Source organism: Callithrix jacchus, chromosome 12 (assembly GCF_049354715.1).
Source record: "Callithrix jacchus isolate 240 chromosome 12, calJac240_pri, whole genome shotgun sequence".
Lineage (NCBI taxonomy): Eukaryota > Metazoa > Chordata > Mammalia > Primates > Cebidae > Callithrix > Callithrix jacchus.
This window is the reverse complement of record NC_133513.1, coordinates 89573585-89584346: the sequence shown is the minus strand read 5'-3', so window position 1 is coordinate 89584346 and position 10762 is coordinate 89573585. Positions and strand designations below refer to the sequence as shown.

The 10762-nt window shown below is 45.9% G+C and overlaps 1 protein-coding gene across 2 annotated transcripts in view; it reads left to right on the top strand.

Moving 5' to 3' along the window:
• Positions 1-10182: 10182 nt before the first annotated feature.
• The window catches only part of PIK3AP1 (phosphoinositide-3-kinase adaptor protein 1), a 129652-nt gene continuing 129072 nt past the window's right edge, over positions 10183-10762 (top strand). For both annotated transcript variants that reach the window (XM_009010083.5, XM_002756485.6), the window contains exon 1: positions 10183-10315. In XM_009010083.5, the coding sequence (XP_009008331.1) occupies positions 10303-10315 (13 nt within the window). In that variant the 5' untranslated portion in view covers positions 10183-10302. The remainder of the gene's footprint in view (positions 10316-10762) is intronic.

Here is a 10762-nt window from a genome sequence, read left to right as displayed (position 1 = left end):
GGGTCCAGCGTCACAAGGTTGACTCAGAGTTTCTGGCTCCAGGAGTCCATCTGGATGGAGGTGTATGTGTGGGTTACAGGGGTCACCATGGCTTAACTAGGGTGTGACCCATGGTGCAGTCAGTTCAAAGAACCTTGCAATAGACTAGAATAAATACTTAGAATATATATGACACAGGATAAAAGTTGCTAATGTACCTTAGCTATTACAAACCAATAAAAAAAAAAAGACCATTAATCCAATTAGAATTTGGCAAGCATATCCCCAGGCACTTCCAGAAAAAAAAAAAAAAAACGAAAATCATAGGCAATATGAAAAGATTCTCAATCCACTAGTATTCAAGGAAATGCTAATTAGCATAATAATGAGCATAACTTTTTAAAAATTCATCAGATTGGCAAAAAAAAGATTGGTGAGACTATTGATATGGGTGTGGAATGAGAACTTCTACAACTTCTCTGGGAAGTATTATAATAATATGTATTTTGAAGTGCACATATCCGTTGATTTAGCAATACTCTTACAGGAAAGGGGTCCCGATTGAGACCCCAGAAAGGGTTCTTGGATCTCTCCAAGAAAGAATCAGGACAAGTCCATAGAGTAAAATGAAAGTAAGTTTATTAGGAAAGTAAAGAAATAAAAGAGCTGCTGGTCTGCCATTTTTATGGTTATTTCTTGATGATATGCTAAACAAGGGGTGGATTACTCATGCCTCCCCTTTTTAGACCATCTAGGGTAACTTCCTGAGGTTGCCATGGCATTTGTAAGTTGTCATGGTGCTGGTGGGAGTATAGCAGTGAGGATGGCCAGAGGTCACTCTTGTTGCCATCTTGGTTTTGGTGGGTTTTGGCTGGCTTCTTTACTACAACCTGTTTTATCAGCAAGATCTTTATGACCTGTACTTGTGCCAACCTCCTATCTCATCCTGTAAGTTAGAATGCCTTAGTGGTCTGGGAATTCACCCCAGTAGGTCTCAGCCTTGTTTTACCTAGCTCCTATTCAAGATGGAGTTGCTCTGGTTCACACACCTCTGACAATACTTTTTATAATCTGTTCTACAAAAAGAATAGCACCAGCACATAAAGAAATATGTTCAAGGAGATTTATTGTAGCATGGCTTTTGTAGGGGCAAAAATATGTACTTAACCTGAAGGAAAAGAACTGAACTTTCCTGAGTAGAGAATTGCTGTATTGTGGGATACCTATACTATGGATTATCACACAACTTTTAAAAAGAATCAGTTAGATATGTGTGTCTTGACCTAGAAGTGTGTGTGGGTTAATGGAGGACTTTCTTTGTTCTTAAGCATCCATTTGAGGACTGTGTTTACTTAATCAGGAAACAATTTGCATCTCATCTGTTAGATATGGAGTCACACATGGAAACTTGAGTTAGGCTGGGTGTAGTGGCTCAAGCCTGTAATCCTAGCACTTTGGGAGGCCAAGATGAGCAGATCACTTGAGGTCAGGAGTTTGAAACCAGCCTGAATAACATGGTGAAATCCTGTCTCTAGTAAAGATACAAAAATTAGCCAGGCATGGTGGTGCTTGACTGTAATCCCAGCTAGTCAAGTGGCTGAGGCATGAGACTCCCTTGAACCCAGGAGGCAGAAGTTGCAGTGAGCTGAGACTGCACCACTGCACTCCAGCCTGGGCAACAGAGCAAGACCTTGTCTCAAAAACAAAACAAAACAAAAAAACTTGATTTAATTGGCACTGATTTATTCCAATGATGTTTTAGCACAGAGTGGCACTGCATGCATTGTTCAGTGAGTCCACCTCTTTCTTGGGCTCAAGATGCTCCCAGCAATACCTGAGTTATTTCTTGGACCAGTCCTCCCAGAGTCAGCACTATTAACTGGACAAAACAAACAAAAACAGGAACCTAAAGGCAACAGAGAACATGAAAAAAGTAGACAAACACAGAAGAGCCAATGCTTAGAAGAAAGGAACAGCAGCCAGGCACGGTGGCTCACGCCTGTAATTCTAGCACTTTGGGAGGCCAAGGTGGGTGGATCATGAGGTCAGAAGTTTGAGACCAGCCTGGCCAATATGGTGAAACCCTGTCTCTACTAAAAAATGCAATAATTATCTGGGCTTGGTGGCACACACCTGTAGTCCCAGCTATGGGGAAGCTGAGGCAGGAGAATCACTTGAATTTAGGAGGCAGAGGTTTCAACGAGCCAAGATTGTGCCACTGCACTCCAGCGTGGGTGACAGAGTGAGACTCTGTCTCAAAAAAGAAAAGGAAAGGAAAGAAAAGAAAAGAAAGGAACAGCACTGGGTTTCTCAGTTTTATAGCTTTTTGCCTGAGGGCAGGCCCCATATCATGCCCTATGCAGTGGCTAAAATTCAGGTAGATCCTATACTGTGCAACTGCGTTGGAGAACCAAAGGACACAGCAGCTGGAAAGGAGGGCGTTATCTCAGAAAGGAGTGAGCGAGAGCAGAGCTCCAGGCCCTGTGCATGAACTCTGCCCAAACCTCTGGCTGACTTCTGAACTATAGCTGTGTAGGGCAGGCTCTGAGTAGCCCGTCACAGGCTGAAAAAACTGGGCAGAGTTTCACTGCTGCCCACCACAGTAGAGAAGACAGAGTTTGCAATTTGAGTTAAGCCAAAATAATTGCCTGCTTGAAAATAAAACTTTTCAGAGGCATATGGGATCCAGAGTCTCTACAAGTGTCACAGACAAGGTCGAGTACAGTCCAGTATTATCCGGCCATCTTGGTTTAATTGACACTGTACCCAGCAACTGCAGAACACATGTTCTTTTCAAATGCTCATTCACCAAGATCCATCATAAGCTGGGCCATCAAACAAGCATCAGTAAACTTTTTTAAACCTTCTTTTTACTTTTATATTTTTAACAAAGATTTGAACAAAAAAAATCAATAAATGTAAAAGGTTCATGCAGTCTGCTTTCTGACCATAATTAAATTAGAAATCAATACCAATAATATATGTTTTAAAAATCTAAATATATAAGTATTAACTCATTTTTTATTTTTTATTATTTTTTTTGAGACAGGGTCTCACTCTGTCACCCAGGCTGGAGTATGGTGGCGCAATCTTAACTCACTGCAGCCTCGACTTCCTGGTCTCAAGCAATCCTTCCATCTCAGCCTCTCAAGTAGCTGGTACTACAGGCACACACCACCAGGCCTGGCTAATTTTTTTATTTTTAAATTTTTTTTTATAGAGATAAGGTCTCACTCTTTTGCCCAGGCTGGTCTTGAACTCCTGAGTTCAAGTGATCCTCCTGTCTTGGCTTCCCAAAGTCCTGGGATTACAGGGCACTGTGCTCAGCTTAACTCACTTTTAAATAACTATGGCTCAAAGAAGAAATTGCAGGGGACATCAAAATATGTTGAACTAAGCTACAATGAAAATATAATGTATCAAAATTTTGGAGATACAGCAAAACTACTGAATTGGGGAAATTTAGAACTTTAAATGCTTACATTAGAAAAGATGGAAGGAATAAAATCAGTGGCCAAAGATTCAACTTTTGCTATATAAGAGCAAGGTGAACCTTAAACTTACTAAAGTAAAAGGAAGGAAATAACAAAGACAAGACCAGAAACCAGTGAAGTGGAAAACAAACAACAGGAAAATTAACAAAACCCAAAACTAGTTATTTGGAAAGATCGAGAAACTTGATAAACATCTATCTAGATTGATAGAGACAGACAGACAGAGAGACAGACAGACACACAAACACACACACATGAGAGAGAGAGAGAGAGAAAGAGAGAGAAAAAAAGAGAGAAAACACTAATTGCCAGTATCAGAAATGAAAGAGGAAATATCTCATGTACCCCATAAATATATACACCTACTATGTGCTCACAAAAATTAAAAATTAAAAAAAGAAATAAAAGAGGAGCTATCATTACAAATCCTACAGACATTAAAAAGACAAAAAGAAAACATTATGTGACTTCATGTCAATAAATCTAAAAAAACAGATAAAATGGACGCATTTCTTGAAAAAGGCAACTTACTAATATTGGCACAAGATGAAATGTAAAATCTGAATAGCCTCATATCTATTGAGGAAATTGAAATTTCTAGCAAAATCTCACAAAGAAAAATTTAAATCTAGAGAGTTTTATTGGCTAATTCTATCAAACATTAAGGAAACACTGATCTTTGTCTATCAGAGAATAGAGAAGGAATGCTTCCACACTCCTTTTATGAGGCTAGATTAACCCTGATACCAAAAACTGACAAAAGACATTACAAAGAAGAAAATTACAGACCAATATCTCCCATGAACATACTTGCAAAAAATTTTTAACAAGATATTAGCAAATTGGCAGTATATAAAAAAAAAATGATAGATCATGACCAAGTGAGGCTTATGTAAGTTCAAGGTTTGGTTGAACTGGTAGATTTACAGAGAAGAACTGCAAAGTTACAGCATCAGATCAAGAAAAGAATTTCTACAGTTGCTTTTTCAAGGTACTGGTATGGAGAAAGTAGGTGGTTGGATATTGCAAAAAAGCACCAGATTAAGAATAGGGACAATGGTTCCAGTCCTGGTTCTACCTCCAACTCAAACTATGGTGTTAGAAAGGTCACTTTGCCTCTCTTGGCCTTAGTTTCCACATGTCCAATAATGACCTCTTAGGGCGTTTTCCAGCTCTAACACTCTAAGAGTCTAGGAAGCCAAGTCCTAAACTTTTTTGTCACAGCTGCCTAGACTTTCTGCTTCAGCACCTCAAAAGGCAGAAGTAGAAAATATGCAAGATATGCATTCATGCACAGATGAAGTCACCATCTGCACATGACTTGAAGTGCCTAGGATTCACAGTGGCCCCCACTTGAGATCACCACATGTCCTCAGGGAGTACTTTCAGATCAACTCTCTGGAAGCCACTCAATATGTCACTGTGCTGTTATTGTACTATGGGAAGATCATGGACTCTGGGCTCAGACTGATCTGGGTTTTGTTGTTGTTATTGTTTTTGAGACAGAGTCTTGCTCTGTTGCCTAAGCTGGAGTGCAGTGGTGCAATCTCGGCTCACTGCAACCTTCTCCTCCCGGGTTCAAGCAATTCTCCTCTCTCAGCCTCCTGAGTAGCAGGGATTACAGGCATGCACCACCATGCCCAGCTAATTTTTGTATTTTTAGTAGAGACGGCGTTTCTCCATATTGTCCAGGCTGGTCTCGAACTCCTGACTTTAGGTGATCTGCCCACCTCAGTCTCCCAAAGGCATGATTCCAGGCTTGAGTCATCACTCCTGGCCCTGATCTGGGTTTGATCAAAGTCCAGGTCTGCTGCCTGCTGAATGACCCAGGAAACATGATTTAATCTACCTTACTCTCAGTTTCTTCATCTGTGAAGTGAATACCTATCATGAAGAATTATTATGAGAATTAACTGAGATGGCGTAAGAGAGTTCATGAGTCATAGTAGGTGCTCAATAAATGCTAGCTTCCATTCCCTTATTAGTAAAGAATTAGGTTTGGCTACACATAGCAGAACACCCAGATAATCATGGCTTGATTAAGACAGACGCATTTGTTTTTCCTCTCCTGTAAAGGATGTCAGATATGTGAAAACTGGAGCTTGTTTGGGAGCTCCTTGGTCATCAGGGAGTCAGGCTCGGCCCAGCTTTCTGCTCTACCATCTTTAGTGTATGGGGTCCATCCATATAGTCACCACATGATCTAAGAGGGCTGTTGGAGCTCCAGCCATCACATTCACATTACAGGCAGGAAGTAAAAGAAAGGGAGACAAGCAGAAGTGTGTCTGTCAGCAGAGTTAAGTCTCCTATAAAGAATTTTCTGGGACACCCCAGCCAATGACTTCCATTTACACCTTATCAGCCTCCTCTTATAAGAGAGGCTGAGGAATGGTCTTTTAGTGGAGCACATTGTGGTTCCCAAATAAAATTGGAATTCTGTTCTTAAGAAATTAGGGGAGAATAAATAATAGGTGGGCAATGAGCAATCTCTGTGACACTTCTTTTTCTTGTTGCTAGAGTTATTTTTGGTAGACGAGTTGTTAAATTCTGCCATTAGTGATGGAATCCTGAGTGGGAACAATCCTGACAGGCTGGAACACCGGCCCCAATCTAACATATAATGTTTGTTGCTGTTGCTGTTGTTTTTCTTTTTTGAGACGGAGTCTCACTCTGTTACCCAGGCTGGAGTGCAATGGCGTGATTTCTGGTCACTGTAACGTCCGCCTCCCGGGTTCAGGTGATTCTTGTGCCTCAGACTCCCAAGTAGCTGAGATTACAGGAGTCTGCCACCACGCCTGGCTAATATTTGTATTTTTAGTAGAGACGGGGTTTCACCATGTTAGCCAGGCTGGTCTTGAACTCCTGACGTCAGGTCATCCACCCACCTCAGCCCCCCAAAGTGCTGGGATTACAGGAATGAGCCACTGCTCCTGGTCTGTATGTTTAATTAAGCATTAAATTATTGCAGTTGGGTTCCAAGCACCCCCACCAACAAAGCAAACACAACTGTACAACTGCAGTGTGGCCGAGGGAAAGGCATGGCTTCTACAAGTTACATGAAAAAGAACTGGCGTTCTGAGCTGACTACATGCTCAATATGAATCAGCAAGGTGGCACAACTGCTCTAGGATGTTGTCCTGAGCTGCTATGAGAATAATGGACGTGAGACCGATGTCATGGCTTCTAAATCACAACACATGACAAGGGAGGCAATTCTGGCATAATAAATGGATTCGAATTCAAAATCTAGCTTTGATACTTAGTAGCCCAGTGGCCATGAGTCAGGTGAATTACCTTATCAGAGCCACATAGTGGATACCCAACATTTTATTTCTCTGAACTTGAGGTCCAGGGCCTGGAAATGGGCACTGCCATCACTCAAAATGGCCCAAGGAGTGACCCATAGGCTATGGGAGGGCCTTCATAGAGAGTGGCTGTTTTGGTGAGCAGAGAAGGAGGGCTAGGCTTCTAGGTTTCATCTGCAAGAATACAGTTCCTAAAAGCTACAAATGTTCCTAAATCACCTGCATCGAGTTTTGATATGATGCCCTACTGGGCTGAAACTGTCTCATCAGGCAGACAGGAAGGGCAGGAGTCTTTATAAAGCCAGGGAGTTCATAAGGCAAAAACAGGCACTGGTGCCCTCAAACTCCTTTTTCCTGTCCCCACCTGTGATGTCCTACCTGCCACCTGCCAGTCCTACAGAGTCCAGTCTTCACACACTCTATCGTACCCATATGAACACGCCTGAGTCCTCTTGTTCTGCTGAACAAAACAAAGAACAAATCCTTTGAATGAAAGCTGTGGGAGCTTGGGCAGGTCATTCAGCTTGTATATCAGTATCTTCATCTGTAAAATGAGCAGGTTGGCCTTGATAATTTAAAAACAAACAAAGCAGTTAAACATTCACTGTGTGCTGGGCCTGGTGCTGGGCATCGGAGATGCAGCTGTGAAAGACACACAGCCCTGCCATCAAGACACTGATAGTCTCATAGGACACTGACAGGGAGGTGGGCAGGGAGGTGGGGGATGCCAGGGGTGCTCCAAGGTGGGGACTTTTATGGATGTTTGTCCTTTGTGAGAGTAAGGCAATTCTGGCAGAGCAGGAGAGCTCACAGGTGACAGAGAGCTATCCACAATGTGAGATGATGCCAACAAAAGCCGGTGGTGACTTGTGGGGCCCTTATGTCATAGCAGGGCTGATTCAAGCATTTACCACCTAATCTAGTGGCAGAAGCATGGGCTCTGAAGCCAGACTGTCTGGGTTCAAAACTCAGCGCTGCAATTACTAGCTGTGTGCCCTTGGGCAAAAGTTGCTTAACTTCTTACATGTAAAATGTGTGTACTCTTAGTACCTTCTTCATAGGATAGCTAAGAGAATTAAGATGGATCATGAGTATCCACGGTGACACACTCTTCCACCTTCACATTTTGTCCTAGCAATCGAGGTTTTGCTAACCAGGGAAAAGGCTCTGATCCCCAAGTCTGAGAGACTATGAAATAACTTCCTGAAGATGGAAAAAGCAGGGATTTCTGCCACCCTGCCCTCAGGCCCCCGTTCCTTAGATGACACATGTTTACCTCTTAAACCTCTCCCTTTTGCCAGGCCAAACAGAACTGTAGGGCAGCAGTCAAGGTCGGGTTCTCCATTCTTCCTCAAGCCCATTCACTGACCACCCAGTGCTGCAGGGACTGACTGCAGAGCCGGCTCAGGAGAGCCAGTGCATGGGGGTGGAGCCGGGCCCTCTAGAGGGGCAGCTGCTTGCCTGCCTATCCCCACCACTCCCATTCTGCAAAACCCGCCAAATGCAGGTACAAAACCAAACAGACACTACTTCCCCCAACCTGGCTCTACAAAGAAACGGAGTGAAATTGCCAGAGTCAGGGACTAGTCATGTCCTCTCACCAAGGGACTGTTGGCCTCTGAGTCCTTTTCTCCCCCCAATTCCAGAGGTCAGTGCTATGCAGGAATGGGAGCAGAGTTTGGATAGCTGACCTGGCACCCAAAACCTTACCTGCACCTGGAGGGGGCTTCTAATGGTTTAATAAATTAAAATATCCTTTAGGTTAAAAGTTGTCCAGATGAACTTGCTTAGGAGGAAAGAAAGGGCCCTTTCTCCCTAACATCCAGAGCTGGAAGGGAGGAACATGCATTCGAACAGTGGCAATGCCAAGGGAGTTGACCTTGAATGGACAGATGCACCCTCAGCAGAAATGTCTCTGACAAAGAACACAAACTAGCCAGGCCCAGGGACTTGTAAAGAGGCAGAGAAGCTTTGGGGAGAGAAAGAAGGGGGTAGTCAGGAAGACCAGTGTTCAGGCAAGGTTGTCCAGATAGGGAGATTTTCCTGGCCTATCCAGGAGGGCCCAATGTAATGACTAGGGCCCTTAAAACTGGAAGAGGGAGACAGAAGAGAGTCAGAGAAAGAGATGTCATGACAGAAGCAGGGCCATTTGGCTTTAAAGATGGAACAAGGGGGCCATGAGCCAAGGTATGTGGATGGCTTCTAGAAGCTGAAAAAGCCAAGGAAATGGATTCCCTTCTATTTGGCAGAAAGAAACCCAACCCAGCCTCCACCTTGATTTTAGCCCATGGAGACTCATGTCACACTTCCAAGCTACAGAACTGAAAATAATAAGTTGGCGTTGTTTTAAGCCACTAAATGTGTATTAATTTATTATGGCAACGGTAGAAAATGAATGCATGGCCTCGTCCTGATATTCCCATCCTTAGATCCATTTCATTTATTTCCACCTAGACTTGAGCCCTAACCTTCCCTCATCTCTACTCTCTGGGTCCATCCTCTAGCCCCTGTATTATTGAGAACTCCAAGGGCATATGCTATTTAGGTGAATTTCAGTAGCAGGCAAAGGGAGGAGTCCAAGAAGAGGACAGGTGAAGACAAAGGTTAAGCAAGAGCGCTAGCTCTGAAGCAGACTGGCTTGGTATTGAACCTCCAGGAGCTTTTATTCGCTGTGGAAGCCTGAGCAAGGTATTTGGCTTGTTTCTTCGGTTCTAATGTACAGATAGTGATAGGTGCTACCTCAGAGGGTTTCTGTGAGGATACAATGCAAAACGTGTGTAAGGTGCTAAACGCCGCGCCCAGCAGAGAGCAACACAGGAAATGAATGGCAGAGAAACTCTATTATCTTACATTTATCATGTGAGATTACAATCAATGTTCATGTGCCATCAGGAGACCAGATCCAAGGAATTGCAGAAAGGTCACAGGAGGGCACGCAAGGGCAACCCGGAGCACCCGGGGCCAGGTGCCCAGCCCTCCTCTTCCCCTTCCTGTCCCCTCCCCTTTCCTGCTGGGGCAGCAGGGGCTTAGGGACAGAGCCCCAGGGGATGAGGAGGTGGCTTGGACAGCTGGTGCTCACGCCCCCCCGCCCCGCCCCGGCGCCCAGAGGTCTGGCACCCCGATACTACCCCTCTGGCCCCTCTTCACTCCCCCTCCACCCCTGGCTGCCCTTTGGTGGCAGATCAGGGCTGGTTTCCCGAGGAGTGGGGCGCACGTGGCGCGAAGCCCCCGCCTCGTCTCTGCCCCTGAGCAGGGGGGTGCTGGCCGGCGGCCGGCCTGGGCTTCTCACTTCCCCTCCCCAACGGCCATGGGTGCAGGTGCCGCGGGCCTAGCCCAGCAGGCGGGGCGGACCCTGTGGACACGCCCTCGCGGCGAGGCCGGGCAGCCAAGCGGGAGGAAGCGCCAGAGCGGCGGCCGGTCCTGCGCTGAGCCGGGTTCCCCTCCTGCCCACGCCAGGACGCCGCCGGCCCCGGCCCAGGCCCGGGCCACGCAGCGAGCCGGGGATGTGAACGGCGCCCGGCGGCATGGCAGCCTCAGGTGGGTATGCAGGCGCCGCGAGCCTCGCCCGGGCCCCCGGCCCCTCTCTCGCCCCCAGCACCCTTCGGGGTGCGCTCCCGGGCTCGCGTTTGCGTCTGCAGTGCGAGGATCTTGCGTCCTTTCCGCTCTTTTCTCTGTTTCGCGTCGCAAAGTTCCCACCCCAACTTTCCCACGTTTTCCGTCTCAGCCTGTTGCGCGATTCTCTTCAGCCCCTGCCTGGGGCTCCCCCTTCTTCTGAGTCTCCTTCGCTCCCTTCACCTCTGGCCCTCGGAGTGTCTGAGCGTCTTCCCCTGGCCCTCCGACTCTGTAGCGAGAGGGAGTTGAGAGAAGCAGAGGGCGAGTGGTGTGGACGGTCTACGCGGCCAGACGCATCTCCTGGGCTCCGTGGACCCACAGAGGGCGCTCAGGACGTCCTAGGTGGTGCGGAGAGATCAGCCGGGGCCCCTG